General features: G+C 42.1%; 3 protein-coding genes across 13 annotated transcripts; 1 reads left to right on the forward strand and 2 right to left on the reverse strand.

Moving 5' to 3' along the window:
- Positions 1-739: 739 nt before the first annotated feature.
- On the reverse strand, positions 740-5,080 carry haus8 (HAUS augmin like complex subunit 8). Of its 3 annotated transcripts, none has more exons than XM_014169730.2 (10): positions 4,815-5,080; positions 3,264-3,364; positions 3,117-3,178; positions 2,883-3,015; positions 2,621-2,731; positions 2,425-2,531; positions 2,154-2,312; positions 1,818-1,959; positions 1,523-1,664; positions 740-1,275 (listed from the first exon to the last, which is right to left on the reverse strand). In XM_014169730.2, exons 1-10 carry the CDS (start codon positions 4,832-4,834, stop codon positions 1,149-1,151), a joined length of 1,104 nt encoding a protein of 367 aa, XP_014025205.2. In that variant the 5' UTR covers positions 4,835-5,080; the 3' UTR covers positions 740-1,148. The 3 variants fall into 3 exon arrangements, with proteins under 3 accessions (XP_014025205.2, XP_014025204.2, XP_014025203.2); XM_014169729.2 differs by lacking the exon at positions 4,815-5,080 and adding an exon at positions 3,623-3,911; XM_014169728.2 differs by lacking the exon at positions 4,815-5,080 and adding an exon at positions 3,623-3,894 and having other exon boundaries at positions 3,264-3,394.
- On the forward strand, positions 3,976-12,869 carry rex1bd (required for excision 1-B domain containing; the record flags this gene model as incomplete). Its single annotated transcript, NM_001165268.1, is given in 5 exon segments — positions 3,976-4,080; positions 4,860-4,942; positions 5,047-5,251; positions 12,071-12,159; positions 12,607-12,869. Coding segments are annotated over 5 exon segments (453 nt in total). The 3' UTR covers positions 12,680-12,869.
- A 14-nt stretch (positions 12,870-12,883) lies between these two features.
- Positions 12,884-26,113, reverse strand: LOC106584421 (cytokine receptor-like factor 1). Of its 9 annotated transcripts, none has more exons than XM_014169736.2 (8): positions 25,749-26,113; positions 23,580-23,858; positions 22,503-22,632; positions 21,999-22,168; positions 18,735-18,892; positions 18,214-18,382; positions 16,966-17,147; positions 12,884-14,925 (listed from the first exon to the last, which is right to left on the reverse strand). In XM_014169736.2, exons 1-8 carry the CDS (start codon positions 25,804-25,806, stop codon positions 14,851-14,853), a joined length of 1,221 nt encoding a protein of 406 aa, XP_014025211.2. In that variant the 5' UTR covers positions 25,807-26,113; the 3' UTR covers positions 12,884-14,850. The 9 variants fall into 9 exon arrangements, with proteins under 9 accessions (XP_014025211.2, XP_014025216.2, XP_014025212.2 ...); XM_014169741.2 differs by having other exon boundaries at positions 12,884-15,088; XM_014169737.2 differs by having other exon boundaries at positions 16,962-17,147.
- Between the last annotated feature and the right edge of the window lie 554 nt (positions 26,114-26,667).

The following is a 26,667-nucleotide window of genomic DNA, read 5'->3' on the forward strand; positions in this document are numbered from 1 at the left end:
CAAACGTTGCTGCGCTCACGTACCAGTTGTTGACTTGCTAACTGTAGTTATACACGTGCCGCGTTTAACGAATCAGCAAGTCAGAAACTTTACATTTTCGACTAGCATGTAAAATGATCCGACCGACAGCGTCATTGCGTTTTGGTATACCAGAAGAACATTAACTTCCAATGGAACACTGCATTTGCCTTACAGCATTGTGTTGCAGAGGCAGTGCGTTCTGTCGTGCATAAACTTATACATCAAATTGTATGCTTAGACTTGACACAAACAGTTGCAAAAGGTGAATGTTTCAACTTTTGTTGCACACACATCCAGTAAAGAAAATATTGATGCAGTGATGCTGTCGGTCTCAGAGGCGTAACGCCTCGATCACACTTACACCGTCATTGTTCAAAATGCTAAGCAGCATCATCTAGATATGATTGCAAAAAAACATTCAACATTCACCTTCTGCTACTATTTCGTTCATGCTGTCTACGCATGCAATTTGATTCATACTGTACATTCGATAACTCCAACATATGCACCACATAGAACGCACTGCAACGCAAAGTTCTATTGAAAATGAATGTACTGTACTTCTGGTGTAGCAAAACGTAATGACGCTGTCAGTGTGATAGAGGCATAACAGTGATACAATGTATACTTGCAGCAACATCATATGGATACAATTTTTTATAATTAACTCTTAGAGGAAACAGAAATGTATTCCAAGAATAAGGATTTTGAACAGCTATTACATATTGATGTATACAATTTAATAAAAAGTTTCACAAAATAATTCCCATGGTCAGTAATTCAAGTAATTTAACTACTGTATGTTAACAAAAATTATAAACTGGGTGGTTCGAGCCCTGAATGCTGACTGGCCGACAGCCGTGGTATATCAGACCGTATACCACGGGTATGGCAAAACATTTATTTTTACTGCTCTAATCACGTTGGTAACCAGTTTATAATAGCAATAAGGCACTTTGGGGGTTTGTAATATATGGCCAATATACAACGGCTAAGGGCTGTAGCCAGGCACTCCGCATTGCATTAGAACAGCCCTTAGTGGTGGAATATTGGCCATATACCGCACCCCCTCGGCCTTATTCCTTAACTATAGGCTGTACATTCTACACAATGTTCTCAATGCTGCTTCACTGTTTGGGGCAATAGAGTTCCTGAACTCTTGTCAATCCAAGCTGCTCCTCTTCCAAGGCCTGCTGAATCTGAACAGTCTGCCGACTGACCAATGATGACAGCTCCAATAACTCTGAAAAACCCCTGTGAAGAAGTAAATCCTATGGTCACCAAAACAAACCCACTACATGTTCATTCATTCATTGTTCATCATATCTTTGGAATACATAAGTGTCTTCAAGTGATTGATCTTGACCAGTTTAAAAACACTTACCCTTAAGCGTGAATGCAAATACACCAGTCAAAAAGCAAGCTGATCATTCATAATGGTTTCAAAAGACTTATAAACTAAAAATGACATGTCTTAAGTCACTGTAATCTCTGTTTTTACCCTGAGAGCTGCTTGCTGATGTCCTGTGCAGCAGTTTTCACCCCTCTCAGGCACTCAGCAGATTTCTCATTGCCATGGTGAGCTCCCTGTGTGCACTGCAGCAACACTTCCTCACTCTCCTTCAGGCTAGCAGTGGCTTTATCTGAATGGGTAGGAACCACGGTTTTTGTATACAAACACATTCATTGGGGGGTTGGGGTCGGGGGGGATCCTATGCATAAGCGGTAAATCCAGTTAACGCCAAGGTTCTCTTCACTTTCCAGTAATGTGACAAATTGAATGGAATAATACCAACCCAGAAATGTCATTCTATCCCCGTCAATGTAGAAGTTCTTCACTGGCAGCTCATGTCGTGTGGTGTCAACTGCGGTGGCAAAAGACTTGTATTCCTGTGTGAACTGCTTGGCGGCATCAGCCACAGGAGTTAGTGCTGTGATCTGAAAATATAAAATGTCCGATTATTCAAAATCAAATCATAGATCAGAGGATTTTACAACAAGCAATTTGCATTTTTAGAATTCATATCAACAACCATCCCATAATGATAACACACACAAAAAAACACAGGATAACAATTTGTTTTTACATCAAAGTTTGTTTAGGCTATATTTGGAGAGAAATTACTTCTGACCTGTAAATCGAGCAGGTCGTCCAGCTGCTTGTTCTTCTCCAGGAGAAGGTACTGGCGCTTCTTCTCATGGACTTCCTTCCGTAGCAGCTCCTCTTCCTCCATCACGGCTATAATACGCCCCTCCGCCTCCGCCTTCAATTTATGGCTATTATTCTCCATCTGAATTCACCGAACCATCAGAGTAGTTAAAAAGGGAAAAAAGATTAACCTTAAGGTGTGAAATACCAATAAAACATGTCTGATTAAGAAATATTCCAAATATAATAGCTACCTTGGCTGTGAGGTAGGCCAACAAGAACGTCTGCATCTCTAGGAGTCTCTTTTCATGTTCATCGTTTCTTTCAGGTTCTACTGCTGCATTTTGTAACACTGTCTTGTCTGTAATATAGGTGAGACATAGCATCTTAACTGTTGATTCCCAAATGTTGGTTTGTTATCAACATGATCTGAATAAAAGGACAGTTTACCTTTAATGGCAGAGACATCAAAGTCAGGGCGAAGACAGTGACCATCTAAGATTGTGGATTGCAGAATACTTCTTCCTAATTGTGAAGGCTCAAGGACACTGGACATCATTGCTGGAGAATAGAAAGTGTTAAGTAGTAAGTACGCATATAATCTCAGGGCTCTCTACACTAAACTACACATTGCCAAAGACATTGGAAAAATAAACAGGTTGGCCACGGTAAAGTACAGCCAAACATCTCACTAATCACTGGAAGCACTTACGAGTAGGAATGTGAAGTGACTGAGGAGCCATGGAACGCCTTGCGGGAGACCCCACCCGTGGTTTAACACTACCCGGTTTAGGTGAGGCAGGCCTTGGTGACACAAGGGTGGACTCATTGGTGAGCGAATTGTTCTGTGGAAAGGTACCGGGTGAAATTTGTTAATTCATTTTGAGAGAACTAACTATTAAAGTGAATACAGAGATCTGCAATTGACATTAACTCATAACACTACCTTGGTGAGAGGTGCCTTTTCAACAGGTTGTAGATATCGAGACTTCACTATTGTACCACCAGCTGAAAATAGGATAATGTTATCTGTAACATTGATAATTGTAAAACAAGGTTTTATGTGTCATTTAAATGGTTCTTTCTAACTTACATTTTGTTTTATTTCCATTCCCACTACTGTTGCCTTTGGGTTTGCTGGTGTTTCCAGTTCCACTGTTGTTGCTATTGCTGTTTTCAATCACAGCTTTGGAACTGAAAATAACAAAAACGTACACACGTAGCCTAAGGGTAAAGGCAGCTGATCAAAGTTGATGATGAGATCCACAAGATAATGACAGCACATAGCTACGTATCCGTGTTTGTACAGATTTTATTGTAACGTGTCAACACAACTAGCAGCTGATCACACCATCAAAGTTACATCAGTAAAAGTGCATCAATTTTGATTCATATTTTGTAAACATACAATTATATTAGCTTTCTACATTGACGAAGAACATGTTCAGCTACCTTTTTGAATCTCCAAGGGTACGTTTCTGACTTTTAGGAACCGATGACACTCTTCTTGACGCCATTTTACTTTCAAGTGAACCGCGTGTACAACAACGTTTATGTTCGGCTTGAAACAAATCCTAGGATGGGGTTCTAGCCTGTGTTACTTGTTCAACAAATACAATATTGTTTGTTGAAATAAAAAATGCAAAATGTACTTATGAACTCGTTTAGATTTATCTACAATAAATATGGACCACTATTAACGTTACTTTTATGCTACATTTTCTAGCAACCTTTCGGGTTCTAGTTGTACCATCGGACAGAATTGAAGGATGCACATAAACAGGAGGTATATTTACTTGTCTTCAAAATAGTTGAATCATGATGAACAAAGCCAAAACGATACGCGCTACTGTTTTACACCTCGCTTATTAACCAAACTGTACAGCGACATTTTCGACAAAATTGACATGGTAAGTTTGTTTATTGCATTACATTTATTTGAGACAACAACATCCAGTTTGTATATGAAAGCTAGTTAGCTGGCTAACGTTAGCTTGCCTCGTGTGGGTTAACTGAACAACATAGGCGACACCGAACAAGAAACTAGCTATAATGAATCAATAAGGCCCGAGGAGGTGTGGCATATGGCCAATATACCACGGAAAAGGGCTGTTTTTCACGACGCAACGTGGACTGCCTGGACACAGGCCTTAGCCGTGGTATATTGGCCATATATCACAAACCCCCGAGGTGCCATATTGCTATTATAAACTGGTTGTGTAACCTTTTATTTAATTAGTCAAGTCAGTTTTTAAGAACTAAATCTTATTTACAATGATGGTCTACACCAATATAATTAGAGCAGTAAAAATACATGTTTTGTCACACCCGTGGTATACGGTCTGATATACCACTGTTGTCAGCAAATCAGTATTCAGGGCTCGAACTACCCAGTTTATAATGCCAAGTAGGCACGTTTGTGGAAGTAGCTAGCTATAACTATCTTTAGCTAATTAGATGTATAAAGTTAGTTAGCTAGGTAGTAAACATGGCTAGTTAAAAATGTTGTCTACCATGTCAGTGTAACACCACCTCCCCAAAATAGTTTGCTATTTGCAAGTTAACTGAGACAAGCTACTGTTACCTAGCTAATAAAATAAACTTGTAGTTAGCAATTTTTTTGCTAATGTTGTTCACCACTCACAGGTCTATTTTTTTTTTCATTGTCTTCCCATTCTCTCCATCCTAGGTACCCACAGACTTTCAAGCATTGGTCCATCGATTTTATGCCGTTCAAGCTGAAAGGGTTGAAGCGTACAGGCTTTTTGACGAGTAAGTAGGCCTGCATTATTCACAGTTGATATATAGATGCACTTCCTGCCTTTCTGTTCACTTAAAGTAGGTGAAGATGGACTAACATGTTTATTTCTCTCCAGAGGCCATGAAGCATACTTGAGGACGGGGCCCCACTATGACTTTGACCACTACAGGCAGCTGGTGCATGAGATAACGCAGGCATTCTGTGGCCTCTCAAAGGAGGTGCTAGAGATAAAGGAGCGGCTGCACCAAGACTTCGATCGTCCAGATCTCTCCGAACACATTGACAAGTTGCAGAGTAAAGAAAAGCAGAAGCTTGAACTGGTAACGACTCTCTCTTACCTAGTACACTGGCCTGGGATATGCTTTAAGGAAACTCCTGACCTGTAAAATGACTAACCGAAATTGAACTTACCATAACCAACTCCGTAACCAAATTTTAGCCTGTACCAGTCAGTTTGTGCTATCCTGCCACCTTCTTGTCATTCATTGTCATGCCAAACATGGCTTGATTATGAGCAATGGAGTTGGCAAGATCTGGGACCGGGCCCCCAGTGTGCACTTGCTCACACTTCCCAAATTGAAAGATTGTATCGGTGTAAACATGGGCAAAATTCATTGTGTAGCATATTTTTTACACCAGGTTTAATGGGAATGAATCGAAGTGCAGACTCTGTGTTGCTGTAACAGTGCTCAGTTGACTGATGTTGGTGCTTAGGGATTACATGTGGATATCAAGCATTGAGTTTTACATTTTTTACATTTTAGTTATTTAGCAGACGCTCTTATCCAGAGCCACTTACAGTAGTGAGTGCATACATTTCATACATTTTTTTTTTCTTCCCGTACTGGTCCTCCGTGGGAATCGAACCCACAACCCTGGCGTTGCAAACACCATGCTCTACCAACTGAGCCACACGGGACCTGTGCTTATATGAGTTTTCAGTTGAACATGCATGTATTTGCAGTGCAATGTTCTGCAATTCTAGTCCTGGAAATTACTGGATGTGCTTGCTTTTATTCTAGACCATCAATATCACACCTGATTCAAATCATGATCTTCACACTCTAGGCCATGATTAGCAGAATCCGGTGTGTTACTTAAGGGCAGGAACAAATACCTGCACGCCCAGTAGCTCTCTAGGACCCTACTAGGACCTGTTTTGAGGCTTCTGCAGTAGTGCATCACCTCCAAGGTTCATCAGACTTCCATCAGTCAGCCACAAGGGGTCAGATTTCTCCTCTGAGAATGTGTCCCATCCTGTATTTCCTGCTTCATCAGTGTTCATTGTTCAGCAATTGAACATAACAATAATGAATTTACCTTGTCATCAATAGAGAAGCAATTGTGCAACAATTGACACATAGTAGACATATTTTAATGATCATGCTTTGTAATGCACAATTGTAATGTGAAGCTCAATCTGTCAGTAAAAATGGGAATTTAACAAGATTTAAATAATGTCTTACATTTTCCATACTATCAATTTTCATAGTGTCAGAAGTCTGGCATTGACTTTCCTTCTTCTGGATCTAGGCTAGTGGCAAGGCCCCCACATTTTTTAGATGGCCCTACCCCACATCCCAAATGACTCCCATTTATGAAATGGATTGTTGTATTTTACTGCAAAAGTGGTTAATTTAATAGATATTGTGAGATACCCCCCTAAACTCAAAGTGCAGAATAATGCCTGGGGGGATGGGCTGCATAAGCTCATGAAACCCAATATTGCAAGAGCTGATATTGCTCAAATGTAATACAAGTAGGCACTTGTCTGTCCTACATGCACAATCTTAATGCGTCTTGGGAATATAGACGTGTAAACATACAATGTCAAGTATGAATATTTATGATGAATGTAAGCTTTGCTTTTAAGGTAGCTGATTAGTGAAATTTGCTCTCATTCAGTGCTGTATGGTCCTGCCTGACAAGAATACATACATTTACACATGGATTTTGATGTGGCTATTGTAATTTGCTCAAAGGAAAACAAGTGGGCTCAGACATCAGAATTAGATTTTTTGGGGGTCCAAGATTCCTTGGATTTTGTTACTTTAGCCCCTACTCTTGTGATTAAGTCACAGATTGTCTTTGGGGCCACGATGGATGTTACCTTAATTCCAATATGCTGCCATAGTACCATTTTTATGGAGGTTAAATGACTTGTAAACATCCGGGGGACCATGACACAACATCTCAAGAATGTCCTAAAAATGTCCTTTGGGACAAATCAGGCACTAGACAAAACCTCCAGGGGACCATGACACAGCTTACGAACCACTTTAGGCAACCATTTTGTGACGTTCCGGGGACGTCCTTATGACTCGTTGTTTGCAGGGACGTTCCCTTGGGAACATCATGCAACGTCCTAATGACTAGTAAAGTTGAAGTCCTGAGAACGTCCTAAAAAGGTCCTCAGTGATGTCCTGGAAGCTTACAGTGAACTAGACAAGCTGCGACGATCCAGGTGAAAAGGTTCAGAGCTTGCAGTAGGAATCTGGGGATATGGAGAGAAAATGGGTCCGGTATGTTCTGGTTTGAATTGCGTTGTACAAACTGGCGAGAGCTTTCCGAGCTAAAGGTTAGCTGATGACCTCTAGCAGTGGTTAGCTGACTACTAGCTAGTGAGCTGGCTAGCTTCTGTTGGGGAATTCCAGTTCCGAGGTAAATAAAAATACTTTAGAAAAAACATCCACATCACATTGGATGAGGCGGGTTGCAGTAGAGTATTTTGAAGTTGCGGTTTAGAAAAATATAAAAAAAGATATGTGAAGAAAAAGATATACATGGGACACGACAAGAAGAAGGACAAAGATGTCTGACTGCTACTTCATCTTGGATGCAGGGGATACTCCAGTAGTTTTAATGATTAGTTGTCTGATTGTAAAGGCGAGTCTGAAAGGACTGTGACAAACAGACCTGCCTTTAGATTTTTCCATGCCTAATTCATCTGTGGGTGTTTTTTTTATGTGGAATGTGGCAAAAAGTCCTGCAGTTCTGTCCTACATAGTCCTTTGGAAGTTGGTTTGGATGGTAATTTGGCTGATATTAACTGAGTAGTTGGCTGTGATTACAGTCGGAGGCAGGCCCAGCAGGAGATGAGAGTAACTGAACCGGTGATGCGACCTCAGGTTAACCTCTCTTGGGTAGGGGGCAGTATTTTCACTTCCGGATGAAAAGCGTGCCCAAAGTAAACTGCCTGTTACTCAGGCCCAGAAGCTAGGATATGCATATAGTTGGTCGATTTGGATAGAAAACATTCTAAAGTTTCTAAAACTTAAAATATTGTCTGAGTATACCAGAACTGATATGGCAGGCGACACCCCGAGGACAAACCATCCAGGGGGGAGAAAAATTGAGGTCATAGGCTTTTCCATTTGTTTTCTATGGGATACCCTTATTATTAGGAACCTGGTTGCAGTTCCTATGGCTTCCACTAGATGTCAACACCTGGAGAGTCACTCCAGGTGGACTCTACTGTTTTGATGCATGTGAACTAGAGCGCGCTTCACGTTGTTTTTATCCGGAATTGGAAAAAGTTTATTCCGTCTTAAATTTGATAGATTATTTACGTTTTAGGGTACCTGAGGTTGGATTAGGAACGTTGTTTGAACCAAGTTTACAGGTAATTTATTAGATACTTTGTAGGCATGTTGGGCGAGTTGAAACCGGTGTATTTCTGAATCAAATGCGGCAAATAAATTGACATTTTTGGGACATAAAGAAGGACATTATCGAACAAAACAACAATTTCTGATGTTTCTGGGACATTTTGGAGTGCCAACAGAAAAAGATCTTCAAAGGTAAGGCATGAATTATATTGCTATTTCTGACTTTTGTGGCACACCTGCCTGGTTGAAATATGATTTTCATGTGTCCTCTGATAATCGCATGGTTTGCTTTCGCCGTAAAGCCTTTTTGAAATCTGACACATCGGCTGGATTAACAAGAAGTTAAGCTTTATTTTGATGTGTAACACATATTTTCAAGAATGTTAAATATTTTAATTTGGTTTTTTTAAATTTCGCACTCTGCAATTTCACCGGATGTTGGCCAGGTGGGACGCAACCGTCCCACCTGCCCATAAGAAGTTAGAGGTTACTTGTGTAGGTCATAGACTGACTAAGAAGCATTATGTGGGACGTAGCACAGCTCCATATACATTTTAAGATGATCCCCGGACTGTAGAGGGATTGCAGAGGAGGTGGAGCTTGTCAAGCAAAGTGCACAAAGGCCACTAAGTCAATCCCAAGTCACTGTAAACGATGACATAAAGCATCTGTGTTTAAAATTGACCATCCTAAGGGGCCTCTTGTTTGCCATAGATGGCATATGTCCTTAAACAGATGTTGGGATTACTGCAAAGTTTCCCAGACAATGCATGAGTCGGCTCAACCTGAACAGCTTCAGAGTGCAGCTGTGCATCATGAATGCAGTGAGCCAGCGTACGGTCATGTTGGATTCAGGCAGCCGTATTGGATTATCCATGAATCAAAGCTCACTTCTAATTGATAAGGAGGTGACTTAATTAAGAGCCCAATCCTGGAGGGGCAATTTAACAAATAGCGGGGGCAAGTTTTAGAGTTGGGGAGAGGGTGTCCGAGTCCAGGGTTGGATTTTCTTCCCTTTCGTTGGAGGTCCCAGTTGTCTCATTGATCCTCAGAGGCTTGTGACTTGGAATATTTGGTGTTGCCATGCCGAGCAGTCTGCAGCCTTTACATTTTTTTTTATCCAGACAAAGATTTGAGTAATTATGGAAGGCATATTGAATTCCCAACTATTTTGAATTGCACCAAAATAGTTTTCAGAACATATACATAAGAATAGTACACATCTGAAATGTCTCAAAACATCTCTATATACAAGTGATTTAACCACCATTTAATGTTATTGTGGCAGCCATATTGGATTTTGGTCGTCATATTGGAAAAGGAGGCAAATCTAGGGATGTCCCTAACGTAACTGCAAGAGTAGGGGCAAACATTTTTTAAAGGACAGTTTTCAGTGTCTGAGCCCACTTGTCTTATTTGGAGCTGATTAGATTACAATAGCCACAACATCAAAACACTTAACTGTGTTTGTGTCAGGCTGAAACATACAGCACTGAATAAGAGCAAATTTGATTTGGAAAGCTGCCCTTTTAATCAGCTACTAAAAAGGAAGGCTTACATGCATCATAAATATTCATAGTTTATACACTGCTCAAAAAAATAAAGGGAACACTTAAACAACACAATGTAACTCCAAGTCAATCACACTTCTGTGAAATCAAACTGTCCACTTAGGAAGCAACACTGATTGACATATGTCACATGCTGTTGTGCAAATGGAATGGACAACAGGTGGAAATTATAGGCAATTAGCAAGACACCCCCAATAAAGGAGTGGTTCTGCAGGTGGGGACCACAGACCAGTTCCTATGCTTCCTGGCTGATGTTTTGGTCACTTTTGAATGCTGGCGGTGCTTTCACTCTAGTGGTAGCATGAGACGGAGTCTACAACCCACACAAGTGGCTCAGGTAGTGCAGCTCATCCAGGATGGCACATCAATGCGAGCTGTGGCAAGAAGGTTTGCTGTGCCTGTCAGCGTAGTGTCCAGAGCATGGAGGCGCTACCAGGAGACAGGCCAGTACATCAGGAGACGTGGAGGAGGGCAACAACCCAGCAGCAGGACCGCTACCTCCGCCTTTTGTGCAAGGAGGAGCAGGAGAAGCACTGCCAGAGCCCTGCAAAATGACCTCCAGCAGGCCACAAATGTGCATGTGTCTGCTCAAACGGTCAGAAACGGACTCCATGAGGGTGGTATGAGGGCCCGACGTCCACAGGTGGGGGTTGTGCTTACAGCCCAACACCGTGCAGGACGTTTGGCATTTGCCAGAGAACACCAAGATTGGCAAATGGCGCCCTGTGCTCTTCACAGATGAAAGCAGGTTCACACTGAGCATGTGACAGAGTCTGGAGACGCCGTGGAGAACGTTCTGCTGCCTGCAACATCCTCCAGCATGACCGGTTTGTCGGTGGGTCAGTCATGGTGTGGGGTGGCATTTCTTTGGGGGGCCACACAGCCCTCCATGTGCTCGCCAGAGGTAGCCTGACTGCCATTAGGTACCGAGATGAGATCCTCAGACCCCTTGTGAGACCATATGCTGGTGCGGTTGGCCCTGGGTTCCTCCTAATGCAAGACAATGCTAGACCTCATGTGGCTGGAGTGTGTCAGCAGTTCCTGCAAGAGGAAGGCATTGATGCTATGGACTGGCCCGCCCGTTCCTCAGACCTGAATCCAATTGAGCACATCTGGGACATCATGTCTCGCTCCATCCACCAACGCCACGTTGCACCACAGACTGTCCGCCACCTCATCAGGAGCATGCCCAGGCGTTGTAGGGAGGTCATACAGGCACGTGGAGGGCACACACACTACTGAGCCTCATTTTGACTTGTTTTAAGGACATTACATCAAAGTTGGATCAGCCTGTAGTGTGGTTTTCCACTTTAATTTTGAGTGTGACTCCAAATCAAGACCTCCATGGGTTGATAAATTGGATTTCCATTGATTATTTTTGTGTGATTTTGTTGTCAGCACATTCAACTATGTAAAGAAAAAAGTATTTAATAAGATTATTTCTTTCATTCAGATCTAGGATATGTCGTGTAAGTGTTCCCTTTACTTTTTTGAGCAGTATATTTCTGCCTTTTGTATCTCTGTGTTTACAGGTCTATATTTCCAAAATGCATTATGCTATCCTTAGGTAGTTTGTGGGTGTATGAAGGATCGACAAGACTACTTCTGTTCCAAATTTGAGCAATATCAGAGCCTGCAATATTGGGGTACATGAGCTTATGTGCCCCCCCCCCACTCCAGCCAGGCATTATTCTGCACTTTTTAAGTTTAAGTCACAATATCTATCAAATTAACCACTTTTGCAGAAAGATATTTTGACACAACCAATCAATTTATAAATTGGAGCCATAAGAGATGTGAAAAAATATGGTTGTGTTTTGTTCTATGTCGGGTAGGGGTTTCTCAAAAACTAAAGCCCTTTTTGAGGATTGGTCTCTAGTCTGGACCAGGCTGGTGTTAACATTTGATTGCTCCAGCTCCACGTCTGTTAAATGGTTTACACATGTCTCATTGTCCGCAGACGGCTAAGCTGCAGCTGGCAAAGCAGAAGGCTCAGGATCACCCAGAAGACGAGGGCTGTCAGGAGAAGATCCAGGAGGTCAAGCAGGAGTAAGAGCAGATTTCACTCTTCCTTTCAGGGCTTTGTCTCCCCATTAACCAACTCATTCCCTCAATGTGCTGACTCAAACTGCTGAGTGTTGAAGCTGCAGGGGCAGCTCAGTGTCTCGTGAAGTTGCTCCATTGCCATGTGCAATCACTGATGTCATTTCTCATTAGACCTACCTGCTGTTTGCATGCAGACTACTCACAGGGAATGCATGCAATCCTCTAATGCTGGCCTCTCCAACCCTGTTCCTGGAGAGCTACCCTCCTGTAGGTTTTCGCTCCAACCCCAGTTCGGTTTTCGCTCCAAACCTGGTTCAACTTATCAACCATCTAGTTATTAGAATCAGGTGTGCTAGATTAGGGTTGGAGTGAACCTACATGATGGTAGCTCTCCGGGGACAAAGTTGGAGAGCCCTGCTCTAATGCCTTCATCTGTCTCCCCTGCTGCAGCATCATAAAGAATAAGGAGGCCCTGAGTGACATCCTGCAGGACTTTAAATACGACTCTGAGGAGTCGGTGTGATGGGGACTCCCAGGAGGTTGTCGCCCAGACAGGGATTGATGGACTACTCTGCTGCAACTTCCCCCTTTTTATTCATTTGCCTAAGTTATTGATCCTTCCCTGGCTCCACCTGACTGCTGCAGTGTCTGCCCAGGGTCATTCTGTACCCTGCTTATCTCTGCATGTGCGCCTGTGTGATCATTTTCTCTTTTAATAAAAAAAACATTTCAAGGCATGAGTTATTGTTTTATAGACAAATGGCCAAAATATTTGATAGTTATAATTATCATTGATAACTGAACATAACTTAATGAGGGAAATTATTAATTAGGATTTCTTAAATATTCATATACAAAAATATAAGCAATATAAAAATGTCCTCATCTGCAGTCACTCACACAGTATATACAGTTAAACATTGTGCCACTTATTTCAACAAAAGGAATCCAGAGTAGTACAAACCCAAAGAACAAGAAAACACTTCCATATGACCAACAAACTGCAGAAATATCTGAAGTTCAATTGCTATGACTGTATACACCAGCCAATCCACAAAACGGTATATGAGCATACCAACCAAGTTCTTGTAATTAAAAGACCTATGCAATTACAACCATTAATGCATACACTACATGACCAAAAGTATGTGGACACCTGCTTGTCAAATATCTCTTTCTAAAATCATGTAAATTTAATATGGAGTTGGTCCCCCTCCTTTGCTGCTATAACAGCCTCCACTCTTCTGGGAAGGCTTTCCACTAGATGTTGGAACATTGCTGCGGGGACTTGGTTCCATTCAGCCAAGAGCATTAGTGAGGTTGGGCACTGATGTTGGGCAATTAGGCCTGGCTCGCAGTCGGCGTTCCACACCGATCTCGACAAACCATTCCTGTATGGACCTTGTTTTGCGCACAGAGGAATTGTCATGCTGAACAGGAAAGGTCCTTCCCCAAACTGTTACCACAAAGTTGGAAGCACAGAATCGTCTAGATTGTCATTGTATGCTCTAGTGTTAAGATTTCCCTTCACTGGAACTAAAGGGCCTGAACCATGAAAAACAGCCCCAGACCATTATTCCTCCTCCACCTAACTTTACAATTGGCACTGCATTGGAGCAGGTAGCGTTTTCCTGGCATCCGCCAAACCCAAACCCAGTCAGACTGCCAGATGGTGACACGTGATACATCACTCCAGAGGATGCATTTCCACTGCTCCAGAGTCTAATGGCAGTGAGCTTTCCACCACTCCAGCCGACGCTTGGCATTGCGAATGGTGATCTCAGGCTTGTATGCGGCTGCTCGGCCATGGAAACCCATTTCGTGATGCTCCCAACGGCCAGATCTTGTGCTGACGTTGCTTCCAGATGCAGTTTGGAACTCTGTAGTGGACAGATGATTTTTACGTGCTACCCACTTCAGCACTCGGTGGTCCTGTTCTGTGAGCTTGTGTGGCCTACCACTTTGCGCCTGAGCCGTTGTTGCTCCTAGATGTTTCCACGTCACAATAACAGCACTTACAATTGACCGGGGAAGCTCTAGCAGAGCAGAAATTTGACCAAATGACTTGTTGGAAAGGTGCCACGTTGAAAGTCACTGAGCTCTTCACTAAAGCCATTCTACTGCCAATGTTTGTCTATGGAGATTGCATGGCGGTGTGCTCCATTTTATACCTGTGTGGCTGAAATAACCAAGTCCACTAATTTGAAGTGGTGTCCACATACTTTTGTTTATATATAGTGTGGCTAAGACAACTGTGTGGCTATTAAAGTTGTTAGAATGGAAATGCATTATGAAAATACCTTCATCTTCTTGAATTCTGACAAATGTTCTGTGATTGAGTTTCCAGAACAGGAGCTGAATTAGTGAAGTTCTTTATACTGTATATGACATTCCAGCAAGATTGCATAATGCCCTTGTGTCTGTGGTAAAAGCCTGTGATGGTGGCCACTATGTGTCTGATCTGACGGTAGTCTGTAAGATGATTTATGGCCATCTGAGTCGAGCACATACTAATGCTACATTAAGAAACTTTTCCATGCTCCCACTCAGCGATCAGAGGGCCTTGGTCTGAAATGTGCTCAGAAAAAGGCTCTCCACTTTGGCACTCCCAGGAGATGTGAGTGTAAGAGTGTGTTTGTGTGGAGAGGAGGGGATGGAGAGGAGAAGTTCTTAGAGATGGGATTCCACTCTATTTTAATCCAGGGCTGCAGACAGCAGTGTAACACGCTGGCGTCTTGCATCAGTTCTTTTTCTGTTCCACATGGATTCCTACAAAGAAGAGTTGTTGTGTGTGACCAAATGCTGGAATATCCAGTGTTGGATCGCTTTCACCGAGAGGCCTCAAAGTGGCCTTCTGACAGTTTCTCAGTTGCTGTTGTGAATGTTGCTTAAATATTTCAATGATGTGTTATGATTTATCGCCTTATAGAATCTGAAAGGGAAAACAAATGTTTAATATTGGGGTAATTCAATTGAACGGTAATTCATATTCCTTATCATACTGACACTTATGTATTGGTTTTTAGTTTATTTGGATCCCCATTAGCTTTTGCCGAAGCAGCAGCTATTCTTCCTGGAGTCCACGAAAAAATATAAAACATGACAAGTAACAAAACACTGCTACACTGATAGACAGTCACACAAATGTAAAATACAATGATATACAACTAAATAATAATGTGTGTAGATTGTGTGTTAGTGTGCCTATTTGTGTGTGTGTCTTTTCACAGTCACTATTGTGCCTTTTTAAGACATTTAAAACCTCTTAAGGATCCGACCCTTTTTTTCAATTTTCGCCTAAAATGACATACCCAAATCTAACTGCCTGTAGCTCAGGACCTGAAGCAAGGATATGCATATTCTTGATACCATTTGAAAGGAAACACTTTGAAGTTTGGGGAAATGTGAAATTAATGTAGGTGAATATAACACATTAGTTCTGGTAAAAGATAATACAAAGAAAAAAAACATGAGTTTTCAAATATTTATTTTTTTCCCCCCCCCGTCTTTGAAATGCAAGAGAGGCCATAATGTATTATTCCAGCCCAGGCGCAATTTAGATTTTGGCCTCTAGATGGCAGCAGCGTATGTGCAAAGTTTTAGACTGATCCAATGAACCATTGCATATATGTTCAAAGTTTTGTATCAAGACTGCCCAAATGTGCTTAATTGGTTTAATAATACATTTTCAAGTTCATAATTGTGCACTCAAACAATAGCATGGTATTCTTTCACTGTAATAGCTACTGTAAATTGGACAGTGCAGTTAGACTAACAAGAATTGAAGCTTTCTGCCATATCAGATATGTCTATGTCAAGGGAATTGTTTTTTGTTACTTACAACCTCATGCTTATCACATTAGCCTATGTTAGCTCAACCGTCCCGTGGAGGGGACACCGATCCCGTTGAGGTTTTAATCTGTTTTGTTGAAGGTCATTTTGCTGTTTACTTTAGAAACTGGAGAAAGGAGTTCCATACGATCATGTATAATACTGAGCGTTGCTGTGAATTTTCTTTGGACTTGGACTGTGAAGAGACCCCTGGTGGCATGTCTTGTGGGGTATGTATGGGTGTCTGAGCTGTATGTTATTTGAATATTGTATTGGTAACAGCCAGTTGAACTGCCCTTTTTTCTCAGAGCAGTTAAACACAGACACTATTCAGGCTACGCCACACTAATCAGGTGAGCTGAACGTGTCGGGCAGTTCTCTTGTCCTCAGTAGCATAACAACCAGCGATTAGGTTCAGGGGGCGTACAGAGGATGTGGCTTAGCGGTGAACTCAGTCCTCCTGGCTGCCATTTGGGGTGAGTTATGTTGTGAAACAAGCTCCTCATGTCACAGAGAGAACACAAAAGCAACACATTAAAGTGGTTGTTAATTATATTAACATGCTCATTTCTCTTTGTTGTGGTAATCGACTTAAAATCAAATCTATGCCATTAAAATAATAAAATGACATTGCATGACTCAAACGGAGTGGATATCAACATTAAGCTGTACTCTGTGCCGATAAAGTGGAAACCGCACACATACCTGAACATAAAACAGACAGAGACATCAGAAAGTCTAACAAGTTCTAGGGCAATGATGGTTCTGTGTTTTTCCACAACACTGAACACATCGCAAAAGTACAATTCAGGACAAATGGGGTCAGAAAATCAGGATGTATGCAGAGTTCAACACATTGTCAACAGAGGGTGTTGTGATAAGGAGCTACAGTAGCCTAGTAGTACATAGCATAGGCTTCACAGTTATGTACCATGACTGAGTTGTAACAGAAATAAAGGGGATATTATTCTTACCTACCTGGTTGCGTGTTTTATGCGATTTCTGCAGCCACACCCGCCACTGGTCGTAGAGCTTGATTGACATGCCGCTGCAGCCATAGGCGTGTTTGCGAACCCAGCCAAAGAACTGCTTGAGCTCCCGTCGCAGGGTGGAGTTCTGTTCGCCTGGCTTGGGCTCACATGACCCACTCTGCAGCCGCTCTGCCCAGGGAGAAGACAGTGTGAACAAGGTTAGTCAGAGAGGACTGCTCAGAGGAACACTGGCTCCAATTCAATTGAACCTGCCACAGCCGTGTTTACGCAGTGCCTTTGTGTACAAACTACTCCCCGTCCACACACTTCCTGCAGTACCCGTAGTCATTTTGTGATTTTATTTGACCATGGGGAAAAGAGCTGTCGCGTAACCGCAATGCAGGTTTGATTGAATGGAACCTAATATTCTCCTACAACTAAAGCAGCTGGAGACGAGCGGTCAGTGGCTCACATGGGGCTAGGAACTCTGCATGACCTCTGGGCTCTGGCTAATGTGCAAGGTCATTCTCTTGAGTATTGAGAATAGTCTATTTGATTACAATAGATTCGATATGACTACAATAGAAAGGATTCACAAAATTGATTTGGTGCACTCCCAATATAAAGCCAGCCACAACCAATATCCCATGGCAAACAGAGCCTGATAGCAACTTCCTCCCCCTTCCCAGTAAATACCACATAACCTTTGTAACCCATTATCTGCTATTGTATTCCCCAAATCTGTTTCCACTCAGTGTTAATTCCCTGTGTGCAACTGACAGACTGCATTTCAAGTTGCCTAACGAAAGAGGGAAAAAAGCATATCTATCTGATGTCTCCCTCAGCTCTTTGCCTTCTCAGCTTGAGTTATTTTAATCCTCAGATGAAAGATTTCTATCATGTAATTTGATGTTTGGCGTTCTGTGGTCACATACGGTTTGAATCTCATTTTCTCAGGATGTTGAAGACTAATCTGGGATGAGGTTATTGTTTCTTTGGTTTAATTGGCAATGAAAGGTTGATTATTAGAGGACAATTTAATGTCCCATGGCTCATCATGAGCCATAATAATATTAAACTTTACAAGATTTCCCATAAAATCTTCAATGTGCACTATTGAAGATCAACAAGTAGTCACGAATGTCATCAATGCCCCAGCAAGCTTATGTCTGTTGTAAATAAATCCTAATGCAGTGTTATAACACCTTATGAGACCTATCCTTCCTCTTAAAGTGCTATGTAAACCTTTACTCACCACTGTGGGGTGTGGAGGCAGCTGAAGGGTGGCTCCAGTCACTCCAGATCCCAGCCTTCCTGGAGCCGTAGATCCCCACTGGGTTGCACCTCACCTGGACAAAGTACACCGTCCCTGCCCTTAGCCCCGCTAGCCGACACGATGTCTGGTTACCTACATCGTCCACCACCTGAGAGACATCAAAGAAAATATATAAAAAATACTATCATAGGGAATCTATTAACCACACACACATGCACACATTCCTGACAAAAACACGTTAAGTAGCAGAAATCAGATTTTCACACTTATCTTTCAGTAAAAACAGAATCCACAAACAAGCATGCACAAGCTTGGCTTGAAAGCCAAAAATACAGCTCTGTAATCCCTCGAGAGTACCTGACACTCATACATCTCAAATATTTACACAGATATAAGATGCCATAGACGTGGCACTGTACCTCAGAAAGAGAGAGAGATTGGGGAGAGAGAGAAAAGTGAATGAATGTTGAAACAAAGCTGGAGTAACGTTACTACTCTACCTTCCATTCAGTGCTGTCCTCCAGTCGGTAGCGTATCTGGTATTTGGCCTGGAAGAGGAAGTCTTTGAGTGCCGGGGGGCTGCCCCAACGCACTGTCAGCTGGTCCTCAAGCTCCCCCACACGACTCACATGGACGTTGTCTGGAGGGTCTGTGGTCACTGAAACAACAGGGATGTAGACACCGGTTGGTCACAAAGCTGTGTAATGACTTATATGTGCTAACACTACAGAACAAAAACTCAATACACAATTCCAGTGGTAAAGTACTTAAGTTAAAATAATTTTAAGTACTACTTAAGTTGTTTTTTGGGGTATCTGTACTTTACTATTTATATTTTTTGACTACTTTTACTTCACTACATTCCTAAATAAAATAATGTACTTTTTACTCCATACATTTTACCTGACACCTAATATACTCGTTACATTTTGAATGTATAGCAGGACAGGAAAATGGTCCAATTTATTCACCTCTCAAGAGAACATCCCTGGTCATCCCTACTGCCTCTGATCTGGTGGACTCACTAAACACAAATGCTTCGTTTGTTGGAGTTTGCCCCTGGCTATCCGTAAATGTAAAAAACAAGACAATGGCGCCGTCTGATTTGCTTAATACAAGAAATATGAAATTATTTATACTTTTACTTTTTATACTTACAGTAAGTATATTTGAGCAATTACAGTAAATTTAAAACAAAATATTTTTAGACTTTTACTCAAGTAGTATTTTACTGGATGACTTTTTTATTAAGGTATCATTACCTTTACTCAAGTATGACAATTGGGTACTTTTCCCACCACTGCTAATTTCAGTAAATAGAGCATACCCTTAGCAATGCCTCATAAGCACAAAAATATATAAAAAATGTTATCTTTGTTGTTTAAGGTTTTGTAGTACATTATTATGTTCTATATTTCTGCCCTGAACAATTAGAGGACTGAGATGAGGCAGCATCCACACTCTCCACTCTGAGAAACCCCTTGGTAAATATTGTACCACACTGTATAGACACTACAGCTATACCTAGATATCACAGCCACCGTGTTTGAATAAAACACGGTCATGAATGTTCAGTGTCGGGCCTGGGCTGTACTGTTGTCCAGCACCAATGCTGTCTATCTCATCTACTCTGAAAGAAAACTTTGCTTCTCTCCTTAAGTTCACTTTATTTTCACAGTATCCTCCACATTTTATCCTCTTGCTCTCACTCCCGGTCTCATTCTCTCTCTCTTTCTTTCTCTCCCTCTCTTTCTCTCTTCCTGCATCATGCTCGATCTCCTTCCCCACCCCCCCTCTCATTTTCTCTCAATCTCCCCTTCTCTCCCAGTCCTGAGAATGAGTGTAGTTATGGACGCAGGGTAATCAGGTCAGTGTCTGTTTCTGCTTTCTCTCCCCAGTCTGATGATTTAGGCACACGCTCCAGCATTAAAAAAACATGTTTCCCACTGCAGTAAGGCTCTCAAAGAAGTCAAGTACTTTGATGCTGCTGATAGAAGGGGAAAGAGGAGGAGAGAGAATCATATAAAGATGTCAGAAGACAATTTGTGATTGTCTTCTTGAGAAGTCTATAGCTCCATTAATTTCCTGTTTGACTTGCTGTTTGTGTGCTGATGCACTTTATTGGTTTCATCAAGTTCGCCCCCGAGGGGAGCAGAAAATCAAGGAAGATTCCACAGAAAAATTCCACAGCTTATGTTTTCCGCTGCGGAGATGGTGAATAAATATGAGGTTATTTGATGTGTCATGTGTTAGGCATCCTCCCTCCTTCCGACCAGTCTCCTCTCCCTTCAGACCAACCTACCTGGAGTCTCTAGGTGTGTCCAGTATAGTAGGGAGGGACATAGCAGAGCAACACAAAGGTCAATCGCTTTCCCTTTTAACCACAGGGACACACCTCAATCCTTAGGCTATACATTACATCTACATTTTAGGCATTTAGCAGACGCTCTTATCCAGAGCGGGTTACAGTTAGTGTATTAATCTTAAAGATAGCTAGGTGGGACAACCACATATCACAGGCATAGTAAGTAACCTTTTCCTCAATAAAGTAGTTATCAGCAAAGTCAGAGCTAGAAAGGGGAGAGAGTGAAGTGCAAGTGTTTTTGGGGGGGAGGGGGGTCGAGGTGAGGAGGTGGATTATTATAATTTTTTTTACATTTCACCTTTATTTAACCAGGTAAGCTAGTTGAGAACAAGTTCTCATTTACAACTGCGACCTGGCCATTATTTATGATACTCTTTGAAGAGGTAGGGTTTCAGGTGCTTTCGGAGTATGAGCATGGACTCTGCTGTCCTAGCTTCAGGAGGAAGCTGGTTCCACCATTGGGGTTCCAGGACAGAGAAGATCTTGGACTGGAATGAGCAGGAGCTGCCCTCCCGTAGGGGTGGGAGGGCCAAGAGACCAGAGGTGGCAGAACGGAGTACTTGGATTGGGGTGTAGGTTTTGAGCATAGCCTGAAGGTAGGGAGGGATTGGGGTGTAGGGTTTGAGCATAGCCTGAAGGTAGGGAGGGATTGGGGTGTAGGGTTTGAGCATAGCCTGAAGGTAGGGAGGGATTGGGGTGTAGGGTTTGAGCATAGCCTGAAGGTAGGGAGGGATTGGGGTGTAGGGTTTGAGCATAGCCTGAAGGTAGGGAGGGATTGGGGTGTAGGGTTTGAGCATAGCCTGAAGGTAGGGAGGGATTGGGGTGTAGGGTTTGAGCATAGCCTGAAGGTAGGGAGGGACATACAACATATGACTGATGATTACCGTTTTATCATAAACTAGTGTGGTAAACTGGCATATTGCCACATTGTAATACAAGACCAACATGTTGGCCAAGCTAAATGTTGACATTTAGTGATATTTAGTTCCATGTCCTCAACCTTATCTACCCATCCTCATTGTGTTTTGTAAGTGTATCATTTTTGCCAAATGTCTGAAGTTCAGTGAACATTTAGTACAGTTCAGTTTATCTTTAATAATCACAGCCATAATCCATTATATTGTTATTAGGATTGATTGGGAACACATAAAATTCCTTTCTCACATGAAAGTGTGTTAGCCATATGCAGGAGATCAGGCGGCGAGTTAGTGAGTGAAGTGAGGCGAGGAGAGAAAAGGAAAGGATGAGATCACGATGGACTCATGTAACACAGGAGAGAGGAAGCATTTAGCACGCCCTACCGTCGTGACGGGGCCTTTTCATGGCGTACCCACCCTAGCAGGTCTGGAGCGGGGTGAGGAGCAGGAGGGAGACTGGACAAAAGGCTCACTCCACTTACCCACATCCAGGATATCCAGAGTGATGACATCAGAGGTGGCAGTCCCCAGCTGATTGGATGCCTCCACCCAGATCTCGTAGGGAGTAAAGAGGGCCAAGTCCCGGGGGATGTAACACGTGTAGCGTTGCCCCGTGCTGTAGTCCTCACATTCCCTCTCTCGCCCGTACCACCTGCACAGAACACACAGCAACATAAAGTCACTCATATCTGTAACAAAATTCTCAATATAATGTACTGCCAACAACCAGTAAAGCGTAACATTTTCAGTGTGCACTGGACCTTGAAATGTTAACAGTGTAAACAGCATTAAGAGTCAAACGAATGCCTGCAGTACAACAAAGCAGTGGTTACAGTCTTTGCAATGTATCATCAGAATGACATAGGCCTTTAGTGAGTGAAAGAAAGTCATTGTGTTCCAGGTGATGCATCGATCATTGTTTCTAGGCAGAAATGATGGTGGGTTGGGTGATCACCTGGGAGATGCTGGACATCTGTGGCTCTCACCTCAATTTGTACTTGAGGGTGTATTTGGTTTTGATGAAGGTTTCGCCCCGACCCCCAGGGGTCCACTTGCAGCTCAGGTCCTTTGTGTTTCGGGACCAGCAGGTTAGGTTGACCGGCTTCTCCGGGGGCACTGCACATTAACAGTGAAAAGATATGGTTCTCTTAATGACTACAATGTGTATTATACAACGCTGTTATAAACACATTAGTATCACAATGGACATTAAAATGATGCATTAAACAAAGTGCTTATGTACCACAAACAAATACATCAGTATAGTAGTTCCTATTTCACAATGGGTAATAATGATCACTCAATCCCATAATGACAAACTGGCACATTGCTTAACCTCAGACGACAGGCTAGAGGATTCAGCTCCTCTCTCAATTCCTCCCATTGATAGACTATCAAACACAGATGTAGTTAGAGACAGAAGCAAAGTAGTGATGCTGATTACAACCAACTGAGCAGCTAAACTGAGGCTCTGGGTGTATGTTTCAAAGACAGACAGGATAGGCTCTGTACGTTAGGATTTTAATAGAATAACTATTACTTTCACATGGGCTCTGTTGTTTGTTTGCAAAGATTTCTGCATGAGTGAAACATTGCCTCTGTCAATACATGTCATGTATAATACATGACCCCCTGTACTTAAGCCACTGCTGGGAGACACTAGAGATTAGAGTGGAGTAATATAGCAGGCTTTAAAATCATAGCAAACACACAGCTTATCATCAAAAAGGCTTTTAAACAAACAAAAAAACAATATTTTGTAAATGCACTGCCCTGAGCTGCTTACTCTGACAGTATTGATGACTCCGACAGTATTCACTTGTCTATCTCCTTGTTACACCCCAGCGCTGGCCTTTTGAGCACAGACAGTTTAAGGACCACAATCTAGTTTTCAGAACATCCGAGAAGTTTTTGTCATTTTCACCCAAATTCAAGGAGGAAATAAATCTGAAGGGGGAATAGAATGAAAAACAACACAGGATCATTTTGATTTGGATTCAATGTTCTGAAAACCTGTCCCCAGAAGAAGTGGTTGAGGCCTCCAGGGCCAGTCTGACACTTACTGCCCACGTAGAGACAGGAGCCAGCCAGGACATGTCCATCTCCGCTGTGACACACCAGGTTGTCCCCAGACTGTTGCTGGGAGCCATTGAGGTGGTGCAGAGTGACACTGAGGCAGTTGGGGCTCAGCAGGTCGTACGTGCTACTAGGGAGTCTCTTCCCGTTAAGGGTCCAGTACATAGTGTTGGCATGCAGCCCCCGCTCGGGGCTCACTGTGCACGTGGCCGTCAGGCTGGAGCCCATCCGCAACGCCGGGTCCTGGGGGAAGATTCCAGCCACTGCTGGGGGAGAGACATACAGAAACACACTACTTTAAATGGGCTTCACTCCTGGAGTTGATGATGGCTTAACATGTACGGCAATAAACTTTGATTTGATTTGGTTGAACATTTTTGTTCTTGATATTAATATGTTCAGAGTTAATAGATAATGAATCTTTCTGATTGCAAACACTCAGGGGAACCTGAGAGTGATGAAGTGGATTTATGGGTCCTGTGCTGAAACTGTTGGGAGATCACTTGGAGAGGTCCGACAAGGTTGTTGGTCAAATTCTTGAATGCTTTTCCATCCCCACTATTCCTTTACTCTTCTGACTCATCTTATGATGGATGCTTCATTAGAAATGCCCTGAGAAGCGTTCCTGTTTGAATGTGTTAGCACTTGGCTCCTTTGAGGGAGATTCAAGGGTTAATGTGAGGAGGTTTATTAAGTGTGCTGTTGGTGGGCGGTAGACAAGCTATCTAACATATGTGGCAATATGCTACGCGCTATGAATCTGACCGGACTAAAGAGGACTTGGTGTGAGATGTGCCGAACCCAGTGTGTCCACTGATGTTTACACTTTACGTATACACAAATAGGGTACATTAATTGTATGTTTCACAGCAACACTGCATCAATTTTCAACTTAGGAATTCCAGATGAATTTTTGAATTTTGAACTTAATCACCTCTGTGGCCTATTTCTCTGTTAGTTCAACAATGCATTACAAAGAAATCCAATTTAGCTGTTAGGCACATGGTTACAGTTTTCATAGGATATTATTACAATAAAATAAAATGATCCAACCGGCATTCACTTTGTCTTTGGAACATTCTCACATGATATTGGTTTCAATTAGGTGAAATGTATATGAAGAATAGTTTACAATTACTCATGCACAAATGTGTACAATGCCATAATCTCCTATGCATACTTGTTGCATTATAAGTAAGTAGTTATTACCAATTTACTTACAATTCATCTTCAAATCCACCAAACATTATGCCCATATTTTGGACATAAAAAAATCAGACATCTTGAAATATAACTCATAATCTGTTCATTTATTATTGTATTATGTGAGCTTTATTTAAGCATTCAGGCCCGAGTGGGTGTGGTATATGACCAATATGCCACGGCTAAGGGCTGTTCTTATGCACGAAGCAACACAGAGTGCCTGGATACATGGCCATATATCACAAACCCCCAAGGTGCCTTATTGCTATTATAAACTGGTTACTAATGTAATTACAACAGTAAAAAATATTTTGGGGTCATACTCATGGTATACTTAAGCAATATGGCCCGAGGAGGTGTGGTATATGGCCAATATACCACGGCTAAGGGCTGTTCTTAGGCACAACGCAACGTGGAATGCCTGGAGACAGCCCTTAGCTGTGGTATTTTGGCCATATATCACAAACCCCAGAGGTGCCATATTGCTATTATAAACTGGTTAACAATGTAATTAGAGCAGTAAAAATAAATGTTTTGTCATACCCGTGGTATATGGTCTGATATACCATGGCTGTCACCTGATCAGCATTCAGGGCTCGAACCACCCAGTTTATAAATTTTGTTATACCACAGCTTTCAGCCAATCAGCATTCAGGGCTCAAATCACCCAGTTCATAATACAGGTATTTTATAATAACCTGGCAAGTACACATGTGGACAGTCTGGACACCTGTGAATCAGACAGTGAGCTTTGTATTTTGTACCTTTACCTTTACATACAATGTATCTAACACATTGTTGAGAATTGTAACATGTACATAAGATGTAATTTTATTTGTTGACTAATAGAGGGTGAGCGTCCCTCCCCTTCAAATCAGTCGAAACAGGTTTATGGCAAACTTGGTAGTCGGCTTCTCACAATATCACACTTCTGAGTTTTGTAGGCTACTTACGTGTCGATGAGGAGAACACACGTGCAACAAACAGCATGAGACACAACAAGGAGAGCATGTTTCAGATAGCCTTTTTGGCTTTTTCTTGTCCTTTCCCTCCTACGTTCTGGCTCCAAGACTTGTGGGTTCGGAACAGTAAAGGTTCAAACACAATCTTGCGGGAGAAAATGCAGGAATTGAAATCCAGCTCTCCAACAACGTTGAATCAACAGTCTAATTCCAACGAAGGAACTACGTTTAGATCGAACGTCAGAACTCCGTGTGTAGGCTAAAAGTGCGGATGAGCTTATAAACAGTGGTTGTATGAAAGTAACCTAAGGGTTTAGTGAGGGTTTGCTTCGGTGCACGCCTCAAAAGCTAAAACATTGAAGTTGATACTTTATAAGCCCCTCCCTTGTCTTCCCACACGGTCTCAAGTCATTATTGCTCTTCATGTTGTATACTTTTTATCCATTCCAAAGAAGAAGAAAAAAACGTATATTCTGTAACATTCCGTCTCTAATTTCATAGTTGGGTCTACTTCATGGTTATAGTCAAGGCAAGTGACTGACTTGATTCATTAAAACAGCATAGGGACAGGTTAAAGTTCTCCAAAATCCCTATAGTCAAAATAGAAGATGAATTCATACAGGCCACCTGGCACATTCTTTTGTACAAGATTCAGCCTATGAAGCACTCATTAGAAACATGGAATAGATTCAGCCTATGAAGCACTCATTAGAAACATGGAATAGATTCAGCCTATGAAGCACTCATTAGAAACATGGAATAGATTCAGCCTATGAAGCACTCATTAAAAACATGGAATGGATTCAGCCTATGAAGCACTCATTAGAAACATGGAATAGATTCAGCCTATGAAGCACTCATTAGAAACATGGAATAGATTCAGCCTATGAAGCACTCATTAGAAACATGG

This window comes from Salmo salar, chromosome ssa23 (assembly GCF_905237065.1).
Source record: "Salmo salar chromosome ssa23, Ssal_v3.1, whole genome shotgun sequence".
In the NCBI taxonomy this organism is placed as follows: domain Eukaryota; kingdom Metazoa; phylum Chordata; class Actinopteri; order Salmoniformes; family Salmonidae; genus Salmo; species Salmo salar.

Coding starts and splice junctions, on each gene's coding strand:
- haus8 (XM_014169728.2), bottom strand. CDS start 3,687: ATGGCGTCAAGAAGAGTGTCATCGGTTCCTAAAAGTCAGAAACGTACC. Junction 2,313..2,424: donor TGGCCTACCTCACAGCCAAG/GTAGCTATTATA, acceptor CGGTGAATTCAG/ATGGAGAATAATAGCCATAA. Junction 1,276..1,522: donor ATCAGCAAGCAGCTCTCAGG/GTAAAAACAGAG, acceptor ACTTCTTCACAG/GGGTTTTTCAGAGTTATTGG.
- LOC106584421 (XM_014169732.2), bottom strand. CDS start 25,806: ATGCTCTCCTTGTTGTGTCTCATGCTGTTTGTTGCACGTGTGTTCTCC. Junction 22,169..22,502: donor ACCCTCAAGTACAAATTGAG/GTGAGAGCCACA, acceptor TGTTCTGTGCAG/GTGGTACGGGCGAGAGAGGG. Junction 17,148..18,213: donor TGCCTCCACACCCCACAGTG/GTGAGTAAAGGT, acceptor CTCCCTGGGCAG/AGCGGCTGCAGAGTGGGTCA.